At 45.5% G+C, this 23377-nt stretch overlaps 1 protein-coding gene across 1 annotated transcript in view; it reads left to right on the top strand.

The window, feature by feature from the left end:
• The window catches only part of SPTBN2 (spectrin beta, non-erythrocytic 2), a 108452-nt gene that overhangs the window by 20737 nt on the left and 64338 nt on the right, over nucleotides 1-23377 (top strand). Inside the window, exons 2-3 of the mRNA XM_083589604.1 lie at nucleotides 12184-12287; nucleotides 22051-22237. Of these exons, the coding sequence (XP_083445730.1) occupies nucleotides 22081-22237 (157 nt within the window). The 5' untranslated portion in view covers nucleotides 12184-12287; nucleotides 22051-22080. The remainder of the gene's footprint in view (nucleotides 1-12183; nucleotides 12288-22050; nucleotides 22238-23377) is intronic.

Genomic DNA, 23377 nt, shown 5'->3' with positions numbered 1-23377 from the left:
TCTCTTTGCCATATTGATTTTAAGGAGCTAAGGCCACTTGTCGCTGAATCACATAGGAGCTTATGTAGTTTGATAGCAGTTCCTGAGAACAGTATTTAGGATTCGCTCTGGTTCACCCTGGTGGCTTCAGATAAAATTGTAGAATTGGGCATAAAATTGTACAGTCTGCGTTTCCCAACTTTCCTTTTAGTTGCATACTTGTGAGAGAGGTGCCATATCTTTATATAAATTCCCGACTGTTCCTTGTCCTTTTTGTTTCTAGCCTTTAAACGGCTGTTCCCTAGTTTAAGTTACAAATATTTTCTTCTAAAACAAATGGGACAGTGACAAAAGGGAATAAGAATTGGTGAAATGGTTGGTGCGAGATTTTTGGTTTAGATTTGTAAATTAGCAAGTGTTCAGTATATTTGGAGGAACAATTGGATGGTGTGTCAGGAATAGAAGTGCTGCTGCACATTTTTTAAATTAAAAGCGTCTCGTTCCAAGGAAATCCAAGTGGGTTGTAACAAGTGTTAACATTATTTATAGTGGGCCAAAGTTATTGTGCTGCATTGTGGCACCATGTTAAATTCGATACTCTCAAGTGTTCCTGAGCTACTCTATTTATTTAGGACAAAGTTTGACTTTAGATTGATGCTATAAAATGTAATTGTTATGAGGGGGAGAGACTGATGTACATCATTTCCCTTTTCTAAAAAATAATCATTGATTTCCATTCCCATCACTCTGTAATTTCCTCAAGAGCAGTTGGTAAAGAGGTTTTAGAATTCCATACCCTTCAACGTTTATCTGATGAAAATAGGGACGTCCTAGGGGAAAGCGGGACGTTCCAGGATCAAATCAGAAACCAGGACGGCTTCTGTAAATCTGGGACTGTCCCTGGAAAATAGGATTGACCAGGAATTGACCAGCAAGGCTACATTGTCTACAAAGAGGTTTGTTTTATGTGCCGGTGCAGCAGACTTTATTTCCTGTACTGAGCCATTTTACCATTTTTTTATTAGCTATTGGTACCATGGCGTTGTGGTCTAAACCACCGAGCCTAGGGCTTGCCGATCAGAAGGTCAGTGGTTCGAATCCCTGCGACGGGGTGAGCTCCCGTTGCTCGGTCCCATCTCCTGCCAACCTAGCAGTTCGAAAGCACGCCAAAAAAGGGCAAGTAGATAAATAGGTACTGCTCCGGCGGGAAGGTAAACGGTGTTTCCATGGGCTGCTCTGGTTCGCCAGAAGCGGCTTAGTCATGCTGGCCACATGACCTGGAAGCTGTATGCTGGCTCCCTCGGCCAGTAAAACGAGATGAGCGCCACAACCCCAGAGTCGTCTGCGGCTGGACTTAACTGTCAGGGGTCCTGTACCTTTACCTTTACCTTTACCTTTTTACCATGGCGAGAAAGAAAAGCAGTGGTGAAAAGGGGGCAGCCCTGTTTCATGCCCCCCTCCGGAACCAAGGTGTGTCCCATCCATTTAACCTAACCTTAGCTTGGCCTAGACGTGTTTTCAGACCATTAATGCATTTTCCCCAGCAAGGTGTACAAGAAATCCCAGCTCAACTTGTCAAACACCTTGGTGGAATCCGATGAAGCAATAGAGATTGGCTCTTCATTCTTTTGGTATTATGAACTATATCAGCCATATAATTGGGTCAGCTATGAATTTGTGTCTAATAAGGCGTATTCGGTCTTTATCTATTATCAAAGGTGTTAATAATGCTAATCCACCTGCTAAAATATTGCTAAAGATTTTAGCATCTTGGTTTATGAGAGCTATGAGCCTGCATTAGTCTTCTTGGATAGGAAATTTCCCAGGTTTCTTCCATTCAGTAAGGATTGGGTCTCCTTGCAGTATAGAACTGAATAATTTTAGTCTATGGCTCAGTTGCTCTTTAAATGTTTTATAGAACTGGATTATAAAACCTGGATTTATAGAACTGGATTATAAAGCTTTAATTTTGTTAAGGCTTTCGTAGTATCTCCATCCAATATTGGTTCTGTTAAATACTTTCGTTGATTCCTTTCTAGAGCATTTAGTTTCGCTTCATTTAAATACTTGTTCGTTTGCATAATATCTGCTGTTCTGATCTGAATATCTGATTGAACATCTAATCTGAAAGGAATGCTTGCAATTTTTCTCCCACTGTCTCTGTTTAGTATTGTTGCTCTCCATCGTGTCCTTGTGAACTTGTTGAAAAGCGAGAATTTTTATCAGTGTGCTCATAGAATTTTTGGTTAGTATATTGCCTTGCATATGCTATCTTCCTAATTTCTAAACCTGTCAATTCTGTTCTTTTGTAATAACGTCCTGCATATTTTTTACTGTTGTTGCCTGATTGTTTGTGGGTGTCTTCAGGTTTCTTTATTTCTGTTTGGAGACTAAATTTTGATGCCTTCCTTGACCTTTAAAGATGTGCATATTTAATTCTAATATGGCCTCTCTTACCACATTCACTTAGTCCTCCATTAAGACTTCGTTCAGAAATTAAATTCTAATATGGCCTCTCTTACTACATGCACTGAGTCCTCCACTAAGGCTTCATTCAGAAAGGTCTCTAGTGTCATTGATTAAGAAAGAATAAAATCTTTAAGTTCTTCCTTCAATTTATTGACTATGTGTTAAGTAGTGGATTCAGGTTTAGCTTCCGTGTTCTGGTTTTTAGAGGAGAGTCCATTATATGTACGGTAGTGAAAACAGAAGCATGATCCAAAGGACCTGGAGAGTTTACTGGTTTATAACAGTTGGATCAGCTAGACTTTTTGAGCTTAAACTATAACTGTATGAGTAACATGTTATTATAATGTGTGTGTGTGGGGGGAATAGTAATCTCGATTAGTGGTTCCCAAATGTTTTCCCCCCATGGACTGCTTCAAAATCACGGAGAGTCTTGTGGGACCCCTAAATATTTTTTCCTGCCTTTTGTAACAATTGCAATGCACCTTTGCTGGATGAGGGTATGGATTTTTCCTCAGGGTTTACTCCCGAAGCTTTTCTCATAAGGCAGTGGATCAGAGTTTTCCTTTTCCTGGATGGGCTGCCTTCTTAGGTTGACAAGAACCCCATAAAAGCAAGTATGACACAGATGTACTTTTAACCAAAATTTAGCAAGGTTGTGCTGCATGCACGCTACTGCAGTGAAGAACATAAGGGCCGCGCCAGCAGCAATGACAGAACAGAAGTACCACAATTCTTCCGTCCCTTGTAAGAGACGCTTTACCATTATTTCAACAGAATTTAATAATTTTTGCATTACATCTTACTGACCAAGAGAAAGTACTTAAACTCTCCTGTTCAGAGGAAGACATAAAAACGCTTCCTTTTCAGCTTGGGTTTCAGACAGAATAGCTTCCTCAGGTTGCCATTGTTTTTGCCGTTTTTCTTTCTTGTTTTTCTTTGGTTTCTTCTGCCAGCTGTATAGATGGTTCTGTGCTTTCTCTGGATCTTTCTGGTCATTATTTCCAGTTCTGCCACTTCATCCTGGCCCAGATTCAGTTTTCCTAGCTCCCTCATCATGAGTAGTAGCAGTTGGCATGGTTCCTTCTTTGATTACTGCCGGTTTAAAAAGGAAAAACAAATGGTATTGAATATCCACGTTTCATAGTTTTTCAGTACAGTATATATTTTTTGAACTCGAGCCTTTTTTGTAGGGTTTCATTACTCAAGTCCTGAAAGAGACTTTTTTTTATTTTTCATTTGGTTTTCCCATGTAAGGTGAAGAACTGTGTTAAATCTTCTTTTACTTGGAAGTCATGAAATGGAATTATAATGGCCTTTGCCTGAGGAATGCGATCAATATCCTTGCTTTCCAGCTGAAGCTCAGTGAAAGTCTCATTAGCCCAGGTTATAAAAATGGGGAGGAGGTGCTGTCTTCCTGCAGATTTGGGCAACCCTCTCGCCCTCGGATTATTTCACCAGCTACAATTCTCCCAGTTGTCCATTGGCTGGTTTTGGATTTCTGGGCTTGCTTTTTCCAGTCCTGCAATGGCAGTTTTTGCTTTAGGCCAAGATTAAGGGTCACTCCTGCAGTTTAAATACCCCCCCCCCAACTTGATCTTGACCTTCAGGAAGTTACGAGGGTCGCTCATTAAAGATTTCTTCTGACCTACTTCCTGTTATCGTAGGGGATGAAATTGCACATGTATAATGATACATCTCTCCATAGGTAACGTGGTAATTTGTAGCTCTGAACTCCTAACAGTTTCTCTGTTATTGGTGCTAACGTGGAGTAACATCTGATAATAGAACCAGTTGAAGCAGAGCGGTCATCAGGTTCCTGTACTTGAAAGGGCACACACCACGGGAGATGTTCAACGAGATGAAAGGGACTTATGGGGAAGATGCCCCATCGTATGACGTAGTCAAGCACTGGCATCGTCAGTTCAAGTGTGATCAGACTTCGGTGGAACGGCTCCCATTCCTGGGCAACCACAGTCCATCATTGATGAAGACACCATGCGGCAAGTGGTGGCCGCCATTTTGGAGGATCGCCACATAACCATTCGCCAACTAGCTGCAGATCAGTGTGGGCTCTGTAGAAAAAATCATCCATGACTATTTGCACATGGGAAAGATGGCCGCACTGTGGGTTCCCCAGCTGCTGACATCTTTCCAGAAGCAGGAACGAGTCACATGCTCACAGGCTCTTTTGGTCATGTGTCACGAAAACCATGATGACTTCTTCGCCAGACTAATTACTCAGGATGAAACATGGGTCCATCTTTATGACCCAGAGACTAAATCCCAGTCCAAACAATGGAAGCACTCTGCCTCACCACCTCCAAAGAAGGCATGTGTCCAACCATCAGTGGGCAAGGTCATGCTCACGGTCTTTTGGGACCAGCGTGGAGTAGTGGTGATGGATTTCCTGGCAAAGGGTACCACAATTACTGGGACATACTACGCTTCACTGCTGTAGAAATTGTGGAAGGCCATCAAACTTGAGAGGCATGGTATGCTGTCCAAAGGTGTCTGCCTCCTGCAGGATAATGCCTTGATTCACAACTCGCACGTTGCTCCGATGAAAGCACGATCCTGTGACTATGAAATCCTTCCTCATCCTCCTTATTCTCCTGACCTCACACCATTGGACTTCCACCTCTTTCCAACCATGAAGTTATTTTTGAAGGGCAAGCTTTTTCCAGACAATGAAATGCTGATTTCTGAGGTCAAGCTGTGGCTTCTGAGGCAACCTGCCAACTTCTACAGACAAGGTCTCCACAGCTGCATAAAGCGATGAGAGAAGTGTGTGACTCTTGCTGGTAGCTAGGTAAAGGTAAAGGGACCCCTGACCGTTAGGTCCAGTCGTGACCAACTCTGGGGTTGCTCATCTCGCTTTATTGGCCGAGGGAGCCGGCGTACAGCTTCCAGGTCATGTGGCCAGCATGACTAAGTCGCTTCTGGTGAACCAGAGCAGCGGACAGAAACACTGTTTACCTTCCCTCTGGAGCGGTACCTATTTATCTACTTGCACTTTGACGTGCTTTCAAACTGCTAGGTTGGCAGGAGCAGGGACCAAGCAATGGGAGCTCACCCCGTTGCGGGGATTTGAACTGCCGACCTTCTGATCGGCAAGTCTTGGCTCTGTGGTTTAACCACATCGCCACCTGCGTCCCTATGGATGCAGAGATGTAGAGATGGACTAGTAACTGTGCCCAGTTTCGTTTGTCTCAGTCCATGGGGAAGTATGTCAGGGGGAATCTTTCATCAATGCCCCTCGTATCTATAGCTAGCCATTCTTCCCTAAAGTCTTTTCTGAACTGCCACAGTCGTTCAGACATTTGTGCCATGTCTTCCTTGGGAATATGGGCTGACACGTGGCACAACGAGCCCATCTTAGTATTCCTTCAGGCCTAGATTTGTGGTGTTGTGTCCCTGTTGCGCAAAATAGGCTGTTAACCATTTCCCCTTACCTCAAGTGCGGTTTTGAATCTTTGCCTTTCCAGGTGTTCTGAGGCTGAGTGCTATTTCCCCTCTTTTGGGGGATGATATTCAGGAATTTTTTGGCAGTGGAGAGCTGGACACTCCTGACAAGGGTCTACACTTTGATTTGGTGTTCTCTTTTGCATTAAAAGTTGTATATATGACGTTGTGGGGAAGGATTTCATTTTATATACGCCAGCAGCACCCTTCAAATTGGGTTTGTTTTTGGCGGTTGCTGGAGTGGGGAGCGCAAACGATTGCAGGGTTCACACTTGCGGTGTGAACATGTCCTGCTTTCTTGGCTCATGTGCCTGTTTAGGCCCCTTCTGCTGTTGGCTCTCAATCCAATCAGTGTCTGGATTAAGTCTTCATGGTATTAGCAGTGCAAGGAGAAGGGTTTTTCAGGGTGATGGGGGGGGGCAGCAATGAAGAATATTGGCAGAAATCCCTGTATTTGTTTGGACATAGCTAATAAATCCCGCTCTGCTGGGGTGGCGACATATGTGCTGCTTGTAGCTTTTATGCAAAATATCAAATGAGGCTTCAATTAGTGCACAGTTTCTGCAAAAAGGAGTGCTGGAACTTAAGCCTTCCTTTGAAAGCCGTACACTTTGGCCTGGTAACTTTGCTCCCCCTAAAATGCTCACTAAGTGTTGATGGTGGACACTCTGCACATGCCCAGGAGACGCTCTCCCCTGCTGTGTTCCAGACCTTGAAAAAGAGGCTCTGGGCTGGCACTCAGGAGCCTGCCCCCAGAAAAAAAACTAAAGAAGCCTACTTTGGAGGGGGGCAGGTGTTGCTGTGAGAGGAATCCCCCACATTTTAGAAGCAAGGTGTGCATTGCGAGCCCTGAGTTAAATAAAGGTTTTCCATTCTATATAGAATCTGACTGCCTGTGAAATCGAAATCCCTATTTTTTATTATTTGTTTTAACGAACAAAAGAATTCTAGTCCTCATTGTTGTTGGGTGGGGAGGAGTCCTTTTTATTGTTGTTGAAAAAACACAGGCAGTGTACAGGTCCATAGCTGGAGTCCTTAAGAGTATAAGCTCCCTTTGGCAGTCCAAAGCTAAGAATAAACTAGTCAATTGGCCCACGTAATCTGCGGATTAGCCACTCTGATGCTCCTAGGTTTGGTGTTGGGATGGTTCTGATAGCCAGGGCACAATAGCGGCTGGTATCGGGAAATCTCATTTCTTATTGCCAGAGGTGTGGAAGGTTACATTAATGTTTTCCTCCCCCCTCCCCCCTCCCAATAAGGCAGCTAGCTAAACCTGAAATCCAGGGAAGGCATCACAAGCACAATTGCTTTGTGGTAATTCTGGAAAGAGTAATTGTTGATCAGGTAATATAAGCAAAGAAATTGGTATTTAAACTTTTGAACACATTTGCTGATTTCCTGTCTCCGCTTCTCCCACTCTGAATTTTCCTCCCCAAATCCTCAGTGTAAAATGCCAAATTGGATGCTTTGACTGTCTGCTAGCTTTCTCTCTTGCCCTCTTAAGGCTTCTTTTTTTGTGTGTGTGGGGTGGGTGGGGAGCGAGCAGCCAAACTGGACCTGCAGTCGGAGTCTAGAGGGTGGGAACAGTTTGGAAAAGGGAAGTCCTCGCCTCCTTTTTAAAAGCCCTTAGTGATAAAATCTCAAGGTGAACATGCTAAAAATGTGCTGGTGCGCTTTTTTTTATTTTTTAAAGCATTTATTTATTTATTTTAAAAAATCTACTTTGTGAATTAGCTGGAACAAGTGAAGTGGGAAGGAGGAAATCAGATTTGTGCATGTGTGTTTAGGTAATGGATCGTGGACTTAATCCTTAAACTGAAAAGCCTGCCTAAGCGTGTTGTCAGAAGCAGGCTGCCCCTGAACTCAAAAATGTGTGCTGAGGGAAGGGACTGCTTGGGGTTGAGGGGGGTGGAGGAAAGGAATTTTGCACATGCTCAGAGGTAGCTTTCTTTTTTTTTAAAAAAAATATTTTTTAAACTGCCCTTCATCAATACAGTTCCTAAGATGTTATTCACACTCCAGGATTTAGCCTAGCTACTGATAACAAGACTCCAGGGACTTGGACCCTGGTTGAGGCCTTGGAACAAATGGATTTTAAAAATGTGGCGATTTTGAGTCTTGGTCATCGGCTGCACTGTTTTAAGATTTCTAATAAGTCAGCTCATTGGTCTTTCTAGCCCAGCATCTCCCTAGAGCTTGAGGCGAGGGGCTGTAGCCAATGATAGTTCTGTTTGACTAATTTAGGCCTGTTGATTTCAGTGGGTCTACTCTGAGTAGAACTTAGTTGGCCACAACTCCAGGTGGTTTCTTCCTCTGCCCTACCTGGAAATATCAGGGATAGAACCTGGGGTCATCTTGCTGGCAAAGAGCTCACTTTTAGGCACCCTTGAACCAGAACATATGAAAGCCCTACTAGACCAGGCCAAAGGCTCATAGGGTCCAGCATCCTGTTTTTGCAGGATGGTTTTGACCATCACAGTGTCTTAGAGGAGGGAATGCTGTAGTTTAAAGTCTGTGTGTGAATAACTACCTTCTGTTGTCTGTTCCGAATCTTTCGCTATTTAGCTTCATGGGATGTCCCCAAATTCTAGTATTGCGATGAATTCAGTAAATGTTCTCTGCAACAGGGCAGGGTTCTGTCTGCATGCATGCAAAATGGGAAGATAGCAAATGGTTTTGTAAATACTTGTGGGCATGCCTGCATTTTCTTTGTGCAAAGGCTGCATTTTCATCGCAGCTTAAAATTTACCTCCGGACTTCCCAGCGGCGGTTTCGGGCCTCAGCTGTACATTTGCCGCCTGTCACTTTTCCAAAAGGCTGCATCTGCCGTCTGTTCTGTGTTGATTTCTTTCTTGCCTGGAGCAGAGTTGGCGGGCACATGAGCCCCCAGAAGATAAGAAGGCAGGGCAAGCCAAGTGACCTGGCTTGGCTGCTTGACCCGGATTTGGCACCACAACTGCCACAGGGAGTCTGAGTCATCGGGGCTGTGACCCAGATCTCCATTTTCCGGAGGGGTGGGCACTGCTTGTTGGTTTGCTGACTGGCAGCCCCAGTGTATCCCTTGCAGCCAAACCTTCCGATTGTCAGATATTTCTGGGGAAGGAAGGCGCTGGCTCTGTTGGGGTGGCAATGGGTGTTTTGTTTTTTAGGCAACGCGGTCATTTCATTAGGCAATTGCAAAGGATGTATGCAAGGTTTTGATTAATTGGAACTCATCTTCAGGTTGGTTGGTTGGTTGAGCAATGAAAGCAACCCTGGAGGAGGCAGCAGGAGAATGGAAAAAATTATGGGACTGATGGAAACCCTAGTCTGCAGTTTGTAGTAGCTATAAGAAGGAAGAAAGAGTGGTTCGTAGATCTTGGGACTCAAATAAAAAGATCTGATAAATCCATGCCCTCTGCCCTGCCCTGCCCTCTGGGTATTTTATTCCTAACTACATTTTATTGTTTTTTGGGATTATTTTTTTTAAAAAAATCATACATACAAACCTGTAGTACAAGAAATAATAAGCACAGAAGCAGCAAAAATCTTGTCTTGAACATATGTGTTGTAAAATAGAATGATAAATGAATACTAATAATAATAATAATAATAATAATAATAATAATAATAATTTATTTGCGGTATACCCTGTCCATCTGACTGGGTCCCCCCAGCCACTCTGGGCAGCTCCCAACAGAACATTAAAAATGCGATAAAATATCAAACATTAAAAACTTCCCTAAACAGGGCTGCCTTCAGATGTCTTCTAAAAGTCAGATAGTTGTTTATTTCCTTGACATTTGATGGAAGGGCATTCCACAGGGCGGGTGCCACTACTGAGAAGGCCCTCTGCCTGGTTCCCTGTAACCTCACTTCTCGCAGTGAGGGAACTGCCAGAAGGCCCTCTGTACTGGACCTCAGTGTCCGGGCTGAACGACGGGGGTGGAGATGCTCCTTCAGGTATACTGGGCCGAGGCCATTTAGGACAGGGGTCAGCAACCGTTTTCAGCCATGGGCCGGTCCACCGTCCCACAGACCATGTGGTGGGCCAGACTATTTTTTGGGGGGGGAATGAATGAATTCCTATGCCCTACAAATAACCCAGAGATGCATTTTAAATAAAAGCACACATTCTCTTCATGTAAAAACACACTGATTCCCAGACTGTTCGCAGGCCAGATTGAGAAGGCAATTGGGCTGCACCCGGCCTATGGGCCTTAGGTTGCCTAACCCTGGTTTAGGGCTTTAAAGGTTAGCACCAGCACTTTGAATTGTGCTCGGAAACATACTGGGACTGACTTTTATGTCAATTTGCCTTATAGAATCAATGAATTGTAGAGCTGGAAGGGACCACAAGCGCCATCCTTGCAATGCAGGAATCTTTTACCCAGCGTGGGGCTCAAACCCACAACCCTGAGATTAAGAGTCTCGTGCTTTACCAACTGAGTTATCCCCGGTCTATTGCTGAGCTTTGCCAAAGCAGATTTGAGTCAGTGTTTGGAGTGAGGGTAAGGATCTGTTGGCATTTTAAATGCAGAAGATACCAAACAGAATCAAATTTGTCGTGGCAGAGCCAGCCATGTACAACCATACTGTGCCGTGTTGGTTTCTCTGATATCAAGCCATGTCCTGCCACCTCTCTGTGGAGAGACCACCTGCAATTTCCTATTGGGATGCTCTCTCCCTCTGAGCTGCAGCAACAACAGCATCAGTTATTAGCACTGCCAGTTTATCTGTGATGCTTAAAACAGCAAAAGCAGAATCAGGGGAATCTATTTGTCTTGTGATTGCTTCCCAGAAGCAGCTTCCCAGAACAGCTGAACCCAGATCACACTCTGGGCTCCCTCGCACTTCCAATTTGCCCAGCGACTTTCTCCCGGGGAAACCCGCAGTTTAATGCTGGGTTTTCCATGGACTGCTGTTTGTTCCAATTTATCACGAAAGAGCGAGTTTTCTGGGGGTGAAACAGCAGGTCAAAGGGAAAAACTGCTCAGACCCTTGCCTAGAAAGCAGAATATCGTTCTGACTGTGCTTTCTAGGCATGGGACAACTGGAAGTGTAGCTGAGCCCTCCTCCCATCATTTATGTAAAAAGGCACGCTGCCCTGTTAAGTCTTGCTTGCAGCCTTGCTTACCATCGCCTGTGGGCCCTGCCCAGCCGCAGGGAGGAAGCTACTCCTCATACAATGCAAGATATGATGCTGCTTAATCCACTTGTAATATTTTAATGGCTCTCTTCCTCTTACATGGCTCTTGTGTACCGGTATATAACGGCTGCCTTCCTGGTATGTGTGCACAGACTCTTTGTTTTCTCTGCGCCCAGTGTGCTTCCACTGCTGGTTTGGGAAGCAGTGGACCCAGGGTGTTAGCGACAATCCATATTTATCCTGCTGCTTTTTAATGGAATACTTGCAGTTTGATGCATTTCCACCCCAAATGAGATTAGATCCAAACTGAGAAAAGGAACCTAGCTGCGTTTAAGCTCACAGTGTCTACACAGCCTATTTGTCTCTGTTTATAATCAATATATTCTGCAAATCTGCAGCTAAATATTTGGTTCGATCAGTTCAGGACGGGTGAATTTTAGAGCAGGAAGGGCCCTGTTTGCTCCACCATTTGTGTGACGGCCCTTCAGATATTTGATGACATCTATCACCTACCCCTAGGCCTAATCTTCTCTTCCCCAGGCTAAACGTACCAATACATTTTAACTATTAGGACCATATTTTCAGACTACTTGCCATACATGTCATCATCCTCTGGAGACAATCTAGTTTGTGGTGGTCCTCCTTCAGATTTGCTAACCAGAACTGGACACAGTACTCCAATATGAAATTTACTTTCTTACACAGCAACATTATCTCCTTGGTTTCCTGACCTCCATTCTCTTAAGCTCTAAGGCTGCAGTCCTATACACACTTACATGGGAGTAAGTTCTATTGAACTCAGTAGGACTTACTTCTGAGTAGACAGACCTGACTTCTCTTTTCCTGCCCCCAAAACAAATCCTTTCACTTGGCCACACAGAAGCAATGCTGTTTGTTAACATTCTTTTGCTGACATCTTCCCCATGAAGACTTACAATGTTTGTGGATGTTCTGTGACATCCACCGTTCAGCGAGTGAAGGAAGGGGCTTGCAGACAACAACTGTTGTGAAGCAAACGATTTTGGGCATTGTACATAATGTGTTTAAAGTGCGTTGTTGCCTACCTCTGGGCCTTGAGAATGGTGCGGGTTAATAATCAAGTAAAGAGGCTACACATTTCTCCTCTCTGTGCTTGTGTGTTACAGGTCCTTGTATAAAGAACAAGCTCACGAGCAGACACGCAGCCGTGGGGAGCTGAATACTCGGACAGCGTGGCATTCAGATTGGCAGAACCAGGCTGACTTTCTGTGTAAGTGGGGTCTGGCAGCTGTGCCTTAAACTTGGATGAGGTGGATACGAAACAATGCTTTCCTTTTATTAAAGAATTATTACAACAGCCCTGCAGGGTGGGGCAGGCCAGGAGCAGGAATGGCTCACTCATCATTGCTGTGTGTGTGGCCGGGCAGGGTCATAGCACAATGCTAGAGTACAGCGGTACCTCAGGTTACGAACTTAATTCATTCCAGAGATCCGTTCTTAACCCGAAACCGTTCTTATCCTGAGGCGCGCTTTCACTAATGGGGCCTCCTGCCACCGCTGCGCCATTTCCATTCTCATCCTGGGGCAAAGTTCGCAACCCGGAGCAACTACTTCCGGGATGGCAGAGTTTGTAACCTGAAGTGTTTGTAACCCGAGGTACCACTGTAGATGTTATGCATGGATTTGTCTGGTTAGTTCAAGATTTCCCCCCTTCCGTCCTGAAACTCATGGGAGGAGCTGCTTTGCATTCAGAATGGTTCAATCCCTACCAGTCAGTGTAGAGTCAAATGAACAGTGCTGGCTCCAGGTGGGGGGTTTTTGTTGGCGGGGGAGAGGGTTTTTGCAAGAAGTGGAAGGGCCATAGCATGGTGGTAGACGCCTTGCTTGGCACGCAGAAGTTCCCTGGTTCAATTCCTGCCATCTCTTGGCAGCAGTGGGAAGTAGTCCATTCTAAATCTGCATTGCCAGGCAGTGTAGACCACATTCCCTTCTGGACAACTTTCTGGGGCTCACATGCTAGTGGTGGGAGGGGATAGAGGCAGTGTTATTTTTTCTTCGGTTCCATTGGCTACTTTCTACACACACTTTATTATTATTAATTGAATTTATATACCGCCCTATAAATCAAGATATAAAACCACAAAATACCTAATGAAAATAAAAACAACAACCCAATAGCCCCTGCCCCCCAAAAAAACACATTTCAAAAGGGCATAGGAGGTAATTCGGATCAACCAAAGGCCTGATGACAAAGGAACTTTTTGTCTTGCACCTAAAGGTGTATAATGGAGGCACCAGGTGAACTTCCCTGGGGAGGAGCCACTGCAGAAAAGGCCCGTTCTCGTGTTGATACCCTCTGAACCTCTCAAGGAGGGGGCACACGAAGGAGGGCCTCAGAAGATGATCCCAGGGTCCGGGTAGGTTCATATGGAAAGAGGCGGTTCTTGAGGTATTGTGGTCCTGAGCCGTTTAAGGCTTTATAGGTCAAAACCAGCAGTTTGAATTGTACGCCCCTCTGTCCTCCATTCAGACAAGCAAGAAGCCTTATCAGAGTCCAAGGGTGCATCCCAGCCAGGTCAAAACACTCAAGGGAGGTGCAAAACAGGACCACTTGAGAGTTTAACCTGTAGAGCCTTGGAATGCTTATAGATATTCTGTGAATGAAAGATATATGGCTGAGGAGGGAGCATGTTTGATGTATTACCGTATTTTTTTTGGAAGCCGCCCAGAGTGGCTGGGGAAGCCCAGCCAGATGGGTGGGCTATAAATAATAAATAATACATTATTATTATTATTATTATTATTATTATTATTATTATTATTATTATCCTGAGGGCCAGATAGAAAGGCCTTGAGGTCCGCATTTGCCTCCCAGCCCCAAGGTTTCCTTTTTTTTAATAAAAATATTTGTTAAGATTTTACAAAAACATAGGTTTACCGAATACAAAAAAGACATATGAAAAGAAAAAGATAAAAAAAAAACATACAAAAATACATAAAAGAGAAAAAATAAAAATAAAAATACAAAATACAAAAAATGAATAGATAAAAAAGAATTAAAAACAAATCCATTTTTGTAACTTTAAACTCATTAGCTTGTTTCCTTGACCTCCTCACACCTCCCCTTTTTGTATTCCCATTTACATAATCAAATCAGCAAATCCTTACCCTCTTTCATTTATCTTAACTCTATATCTTAACATATTATAACTCTATATTTTCATCCGTTATCAATTCATTTTTGCATATTCTTATTAACTTTGTTGCTAATGCCACTTATTTTCAATCCAACATCATTTTAACATTCATTAATTTTACAGTGTTTCTGCAGATAGTCTTTAAATTTCTTCCAATCTTCTTCCACCAACTCTTCTCCCAGGTCTCGGATTTTGCCAGTCATTTCCGCCAATTCCATATAGTCCATCACCTTCATCTGCCACTCTTCCAGGGTGGGTAAATCTTGTGTCTTCCAATACTTTGCAATAAGTATTCTTGCTGCTGTTGTTGCATACATGAAGAAAGTTCTATCCTTCTTTGGCACCAATTGGCCGATTATGCCCAGGAGAAAGGCCTCTGGTTTCTTCAGAAAGGTATATTTAAATACCTTTTTCATTTCAGTATAGATCATCTCCCAGAAAGCCTTAATCTTTGGGCACGTCCACCAAAGGTGAAAGAATGTACCTTCATTTTCTTTACATTTCCAACATTTGTTATCAGGCAAATGATATATTTTTGCAAGCTTGACTGGTGTCATGTACCACCTGTATATCATTTTCATAATATTCTCTCTTAAGGCATTACATGCCGTAAATTTCATACCGGTGGTCCACAACTGTTCCCAGTCAGCAAACATAATGTTATGACCAATATCTTGTGCCCATTTAATCATAGCAGATTTAACCGTTTCATCCTGCATATTCCATTTTAACAGCAAGTTATACATTCTTGAAAGTATCTTAGTTTTGGGATCTAACAGTTCTGTTTCCAATTTTGATTTTTCCACCTGGAAGCCAATTTTTTTGTCCAAATTATAGGCCTCTCTTATTTGATAATAATGAAGCCAGTCTCGCACTTTATCTTTTAATTTCTCAAAACTCTGCAATTTCAATTTGTCTCCTTCCAGCCCCAAGGTTTCCCTCCCTCCCAATGGTGTAGACAGTGCTGAGCTTGGTGGACCAGTCATCTGGCTCTGGGCAAGGCAGCTTCTATTATTCCTAAGGTGTCGGAAAATGTGGTGTAGTGGTTAGAGTATCTAACCACCACAGTGCTCTGCAGCAGCTTTCAAAATTCGCCAGGCGCATTTTGCGCCTGGCTGTTGGCCACTTGCGACCAAGTGAAGATGCCCAGGTGTCAGGATGGCGTCTAACGTCTCCACCATCTGGATGTGCATGCCTGGGGTCTTTGGGTCTTGCCTGTTTTCACACACTAACAACACATCCTTTGGAATTCTATCTGTGATATTTTATCTGCACAATCGGAATGAATTTCAGGAACCAAAAAGTTGTACTGTACTGGAAAACTTGGTCCTTTGCTTGCAAATAAAACTGCAAGATTGTGGCCACACCTTGGATTAAAAAATACAGTAGTCCCTTTAATATCTGCTTTGTGGGCAAGAATTGGCCGGTGAGGGGGCACTGGTTGCCTGTCCCTGAGCTGGAGAGCAAATGCCACAGATTCAGAGGTGCTGTTAAAGAAAACAAAACTTCAGTTGTTTGGTTCATTCTTTTTTTGGAGGTAAGGAATGCAGTCGGCATAAACTAGTGCGATGCTTTCTTGTTGGTCCTTTGGGAAACTGATGGACTGCTTTTAGATTTTTCTCTCCTTGGAAAACCACTTAGCACAGAGAAGAGAAGTAATTTACTCCCAGGGTGAGCGGTGTTTGGTGCTGAAGGCCACCTGCCAACTCACACACCACAACCTGAGATCCGCTCACTTGCTCCTGGTGCCAGCTTTAATGGGTTCTACCTGTCCTAGGGGAAACAGCTGCCGTTGATGGATACATCTCCTTAGTGCAGGGCTGCAGACTTGTGGGCACCATCCCACGGCTGTGTCTTGGCAAGCAGAACAACAGCCCAACGACTTGATGCCGGGTATATTTTGTTAAATTCACACCTTGTCTTTTCATAAATGAAAAAACAAACAAACCCGTAACTATAAGGCAGGAGTAGGGAATTTCAACCCCAGGTGGCCTAACGCCACCCTGCAGGTCTCTCAAGACTCTTCCAGGCCACATCTTCCGCTAGTGCTTTTGTGACAATGTCTCTTGCTTCTTTGGAAGGAAGATGGTTTGTGTTGGTCTAATTGTGTGTAGATACCTCTGACTTTCCATGGTTGGAATGTAGCCTACTATTCAAAGGTAAGAGTTCCATCTGTGGCTCCACCCACTTTGGCATCTGGCCATGCCCTCTGCTGGTATGCACTCCCCCCCCCCCCCAGTTTGTGCAGAAGGGAATGCAACCCCCAGTAAATAAAAGGTTCTCCACCCCTGATTTAGTGAGAACGCCCCCTGGGAACAAATTATGTCAGCTGCCCAGGTACATAAGTGGCTCCTGACCATTTTACCTTAAGAGTGGGGAACATTTGACTCTCCAGATGGTGCCAAATTACAGTTCCCAACAGTCCCAGCAAGCATCCCCAATGGCCAGGGATCATGGGAGTTGTAGTTCAGCCACATCAGGAAGACCAAAGGCTCCCCACATCTGCTGTGCAGATGATGCTGGCCTCTGCCGTTGCTGTTCCCCCACTTTGCTTGAGTTACCATGACACAGGATCGTAGAAGAGACCACAAGGGTCATCTAGTCTAACCCCCTGCAATGCAGGGATCTTTTGCCCAATGTGGGGCTCGAACCCACAACCCTGAGATTAAGAGTCTCATGCTGTCCTGACTGAGCTATTCAGAGAATTTATAAGAGTTGCAATGCAGAGAAATTCGGCTGTTGAAGCTTCTCACCCTCCCCACAGCCACTACACCTCCATAGAAGGGCCATCTATCTGTAAAAAACATGGCAGAAGAATCCTACGAGTTGAAAGTGACCTGGGAGGTCACCAAGCCCAATACCCTGCTCAGTGCAGGATTCAACTGCAGCCAGGGCCCGTGCTATCCTTAGGCCAGCTAGGCCAGTGTTTCCCAACCTTGGGTCTTCAGCTGTTTTCGGATTACAATCCCCATCATCCCTAACCACTGATCTTGTTAGCTAGGGATGATGGGAGTTGTAGTCCAGAAATAGCTGGAGACCCAAGGTTGGGAAATATTGAGCTAGGCAACCACCTAGGGTGCAGACCTCAGAGGGGAACAGTTTTATACAGATTGGTATAAAATTATTCTGCACTGATAGCAATATTGAACAAATGACTTTGATTGTACGTTAGGTTGATGTAAGCAAACCATCAGATACTGAGATATCCAAGCCAGAGGTTATCATAAGAGAACCTTTCTTGGGATTTGTTCCGCTAAAGGGTAGGCGTATATTGGAAACACCCGTGGAAGAGCTTTGCAAACACTCTGTTCTGCCCCCTACCCCACCCCCTTCCACTCCTTTTTGTGACATTTTTGGGTCACTTCCTGGTTCGGCGCAATGCGTGTGTTCACAATTGCGCACATATTGAAAATGCGTAAACCTGTGTGCGGTGGGGGTTGCCTGTACAAGATTTGTAATGAAGCCCTTCCATTTCATGGTAACAATTTGCAAGACGAGAGTGACCGAATTCAACTTCTGTGAACTGATAATATCCATTTAACAAAGAGCGCTGAAATGGCCCCCCGGATAAATCTTAAATTCCCTGCCAAAATCTGAGCAGGTTAGTGAGCTTGAATAGAAGCAAAGCAAAAGTCCTTCTGCTGGAGAATTTCTGGGTGGACTTGGGATGCAGCGTCACAATCCATCATTTTGAAGAAGACCAGACAGACAGGAGGCCAGATGGCCACGGTGTCCTGTCCCCCCACCCCCCGCCACCCTGTGAAAGTGTAAATAGAAAAGCTGTCTGTTTCAGCAGAGGAGCCGTGACAAACGAGGCCTGTCTGAAGGGAGCGGATGAGAGCCACAGATGCAAAGCAGAGCTGGGGAAGGTGGTGAGGTTTAGGAGAGGTTCCTCCAAGGCAGGATTGAGGAGCCATTTTCAGCCTGAGCTCTGCATTCCCTTAAGGCTGGGCAACCTTCCGGAGTCCGTGAGCCCATGGTGAGTGGGGGCAGAGTGACAAATGTAGATTTTTACATCTGTACAGCAGGCTAGCTCTAAACGAGCAGGGGGTGTTAATAGAGTTCAAGGGCAGGGTTGGGCAATACCTGCTTTTCAGCATCGTAATGCATTGCCAGCGAAACTTGGCGATATGGTGGTATATTACGATGTCGGGAAGGAAGAAGGCAGTTGCTGGCCACGGAGACAATTAGCGCCACAATGTGCAGCTTCTGCTTCTTCCTGTTGAGACTGGGTGGGTTGCGCTGCCCCAGGCAGAGCACATCAGCCGATGTGCCACATGGCGCTACACCGCAGAGCTGCCATCCTCCCCAGACCCGCCAACCGCAGCTTGCCCCGATGTTCTGTTGCTGTGCAAGCGGTGGCAACCAGGAGTCATTGTTCTGCTCGGTGTGAGGAGGAACAGAGGAAGGAAGCAGCCTGCTAACGCTTGTGCGGCCAAAGAAGGAAACTAAGGCTCTGGCAGGCAGGCAGGCAGGCCAGCCCCACTCCCAAGGCCGGCAGCTGGGCCACAGAGGGAGTGGGCAAGCATTGGGCAGCCTTATTGAACTGTGCGATGCTGGCAGCAAGTGGGGCCGGGGATTCACAATACATTGCCTGATGGGAAATTTCTGAAATTAGTCCCGTGATTTTAACTCTAATCTGGTTTCAGGCAATGTATTGATACATTGCCCATGGCTATTCAGGGATATATTCCAGCCAGGCAAAAACACTTGAAGATAGTCAGAGGAAGACTGGTTGGGTGTGTGGCCTGGGGACAGACAGACAGGACTGCACAGAAGGACTTGCTCCAGCCACATGGAGTCCAGGATGCTGCTTGGTTTTCTGAGGAACTCCAGGCAATGAATTGAACTGGGCGCTGGCTAGAGTGCGGGCAGTCTGACCGAACAGGTATGAACACACAGCCAGTCCTGCTACATGGTGTCAACTGCATTCTTGGGGAATTGCCCAGCAGAGCTGTTTAGAGTAGTAAACTAGCTGGTTTGAACAAGAAAAGCAGTCTTGTGTGTGAGATTTGCTTGCCATTTTGAAGGCGACATCACTTTTATTCATTCTGAATTGGATGCCACAATTGGCCCTGGTCCATTGGAGGTCGCTGGTGCACCATCAAAGAATTTATTACGGGATCAGTTTCAGTTGCTGCAGCTGGAGGATGTGAGCAGAATGTTTTTGGCAGAGAGGCTGACATCATGCCCTCTTGATTCCTGCACATCATGGCTGATGAAATTAGTAGGAGCAGACTGGTTGGATTGGTCCAGGGGTGGTTAATAGCTGATTAAGGGAGCAGCCTGGAGAGAGAGGGACGTGGCTGAGGAGGTGATGTGACCCAGGCAAGGCCACCGTGGGCTAAGTAGAGTGGTCTGGAGGGACACATTTGGCCCTCCACCCTGGATTCTCCACCCTGGCTTAAAGAATTACTGGCAACGCACTGAGGCCTATGGAAATTGAAACATGTTTGGATTTGTGAACGCACACACAGAGATTGTGTTGCATTTTGAGAATTTCCCTTTAAAAGTTTCACTGAGTATTCTGTGTTTGTGTGTGTCCGTCTGAGAATATTCTAACTTGGGGGGCTTGTGGCAGCGCCACAAAAATCCCTATGCATGCTGGCTGTGGCTGCTGTGAGCAGGATTTAAACATTTTCCGCATCACTGCAAGCTCTATTTTCTCTTTCTCACTCACTCACTCACTCTCTTCGCCAAAAGCTGATTTTACAACTTTTTTTAAAAAAAACTGTGCACATTCTAAAAGGCTTCCAGAAGACTAGCTGCGTTTCTTTGCTGCAGCAAAAGCAACTGAGAATCCCGTAGTACCTTGAAGATGAGCAAATATTTTATATGGCATAGAGTTCATTTCATCTGATGCTTCTGATGAATGGCAGTGTATGACGTGATGAATCTGTTCATCTGGAAGGTGTTTCAGGAAACCTTAGTCGTTTTTCCTAAATGTGGGGGGGGGGGGAGAGAGAGAGAGAGAGAGAGATTGGAAACAGTAAGATCCACCTGGCACCTTCACTGACGCTATCCCAAGTAGAACCACCGAACATATTTATGCTTATGTTTTCAAATGTAAGTTGCTTGGAGACCTTTGAGCAACAAGCAATTAACAAATCCAATTACTATTAATAATAAAACTGCACAAAGGGCCTTTGGAGAGAGCAACTGCAGCTCATTAGCAGAGCACCTGTTTTGCATGTTGAAGGTTCTCCGTTCCGTTAGTGAATCTGGTGGTGGGAATGATCTCTGCTGGGACCCTGGAGAGCTGATGCCAGAATTGAGCAAGGCAGACGAATAGTCTTGACGTGGTGTAAGGCAGGCTTCCTCTGCCCTTTTTCTCCCTACAGTTGGTCACAGATAAGATTCCTATGGATCTTAACATCTATGTGCTGTGATGCCTATAGGGACCCTTTCAAGGATCTGGCCCATAGAAGTAAGGCGCCCCCCCCCAATAATGGGCATTGCCATTCAAATGATGTGTGTGCACCACATCATGTAATTGATTATGCGGAGCGGGGCTTACTGGACCCCACCCAATATTTTATTCAAGTTCGCACCCTGGACTCTAGGAATTCTAGTTCTGTGGGGGGAATGGGGGTCTCCTAAAAATTCTCAGCAGCCTTAATGAACTACACTTCCCAGGATTCTTTGGGTGAGGCTATGACTGTTACTCTCCTGCCCCTCACCCTCCAAAATCTTAGCAGGCAGCTTTTCAGGCTCCCTTTCCTTTTTCTTTCCTGAAGAATCATAGGATTGTAGAGTTGGAAGGGACCACGGGGGTCATCTAGTCCAACCCCCTGCAGTGCAGGAATCCTTTGCCCAATGTGGGGCTCAAACCCATAACCCTGAGATTTAACAGTCTCTACCAACCGAGCTGTCCTCAGGATAGAGTCGGTGTAGAAAATACTACGCCAGGGGAAGAAGGGCTGTGGCTCAGTGTTAGAGCATCTGTGTTGCAGCCAGAAGCACCCCCCCGCCCCCCGGAGAGCTGCTGCTGCTATTAGTGTGGGTGTAATTGAGCTACAGGAACCAGGTATAAGGTGACTCCCTATAAGGCTGTGTACACTCTATACCTTTAAAGCACATTCAAAGTACTCCCCACCCCCTGCAAGAGTTCTGAGTTTTGTGATTTAGTATATTTTATTTTTCACGAGTAACCAAAGTACATTCAGTCCTCCTTACAGGTCAATGGCATTCAGTTTGTTGAGGGGGGAAGAGAAGTGGGGAGAAAGAGGGGAGGAAATGGAAAGAAGGGAGGGGGAACAGTGAACTTTCATTCTTTTACATAGTACGTGAGCGGAGCTTTTGCATCAGTGGCCTGTGGATAGGTATCTTATTGGGCACTTGGTTTGTTCAGGGTTGCTGGGAATTTTAAATCTGTGAGGGGTAAACTAAAATGCCCAGAATTTTTTGAGAGAAGGAACGTGGTTTGAATGTACCGTACTTTAACGGGATAGCGTGTATGTCACCTAAGAAAGCTGAGGATCTGTGGCTCCTAAACGGTTAGAGAACAACGTACAGTGGTACCTTGGTTTCCAAACGCCTCCTTGTCGAATGTTTCAGTTCTCGAACAGTGAAAACCCCGAAGTAAATGCTTCCGTTTTCAAACTTGAACATCTGACATGGCTTCCTCTGAGTGCAAAATGCTCTTGCAACCAATCGGAAGACACGCCTTGGTTGTTGAACGTTTTGGAAGCCAAACGGTCTTCCAGAACAGATTACGTTCAACAACCAAGGTACCACTGTATATACATTTTTTAGAATGGACGTAAAAGAATACTTGGTTCGGTATGAGTTGGCCTTGTGCCTGAAGGCTCTCACTGTTCCCTCTTTCACTTCAAGGCGGACGTTGGCCCTGTTGCCGAAATCGCCATGAGCAGCACCCTCTCCCCTACCGACTATGACAGCCTGGAGATCCAGCAGCAGTACAACGACATCAACAACCGCTGGGAAGTGGCCGACGAAGACTGGGACAATGAGAACAGCTCGGCCCGGCTTTTCGAGCGCTCTCGCATCAAGGCGCTGGCAGGTAAAGGGGTGCCAGGGAGCTTGTCGTTTTGCCAAGGCTGAGCTTCCCTGGCACTGTTTGCATTGCGACAGTTTGGCCTTGTGACAAGGGAAGCAGTGAGCATGTGCAGAGCGTAACTTTTTCTTGCCTAATCTACATCACAGGGTGGCTGTGAAGATAAAATGGAGGCAAGTGGGTGGGCTTATTTATTTTTATTTTATGTACCGTATTTTTCGCTCTATAACACGCACCTGACCATAACACGCACGTAGTTTTTAGAGGAGGAAAACAAGAAAAAAATATTCTAAACGAAACAGTGGATGTATGATTTTTGTGGTTCATGCTGTGGCCACAGACATGTGATCTGACGGTGAGTTTGGGGTAGCCCAATGCAAAAATCCTGAGGATCCATGTGGATCCGTGCTTTGTAACCACGTTTTAAGTGGGGAGGGAAGGAAAAGAACTCAAGGGACAAGGAGCACGCGTGGGGTGTGTGGAGAAGGATGCTGCTAATAATGCAGGAGAGGCTCCTCTCTGGCTTTGCTCCTTTAGAACAAGCAGGCTCTGCGTCTCTCCCTCCTCCCCGGCAAGGAAACCATGATAGTAACCACTCTGAGACAAATCAAGAAAAATTGCGACCAACACTCTCCCCCAACAAGCGCAGTGAGGTCAAAGCACACACACACACGCAGAGAGAGAACTGGCCCTAAAGTCACAGGGGTGCTGGGGGAGTGAACGGGAAGCAAGAAAAGGAGAAGGAGCCCTCACACACAGAGAGACACACAGAGTGTCATTCTAAAGTCGCAGGGGCGCAGGGAGAGTGAACGGAAGCAAGAGAAGGAGAAGGAGCCCTCACACAGACACAGACACACAGAGTGTCAATTCTAAAGTCGCAGGGGCGCAGGGAGAGCGCAGGGGCGCAGGGAGAGTGAACGGGAAGCAAGAGAAGGAGAAGGAGCCCTCACACAGACACAGACACACAGAGTGTCAATTCTAAAGTCGCAGGGGTGCAGGGAGAGCGCAGGGGCGCAGGGAGAGTGAACGGGAAGCAAGAGAAGGAGAAGGAGCCCTCTCACACACAAAGACACACAGAGTGTCAATTCTAAAGTCGGAGGGAGAGCGCAGGGGCGCAGGGAGAGTGAACGGGAAGCAAGAGAAGGA

Source organism: Podarcis filfolensis, assembly GCF_964270895.1.
Source record: "Podarcis filfolensis genome assembly, chromosome: 16".
NCBI lineage: Eukaryota > Metazoa > Chordata > Lepidosauria > Squamata > Lacertidae > Podarcis > Podarcis filfolensis.
This window is presented reverse-complemented; position numbering and strand designations above follow the sequence as displayed.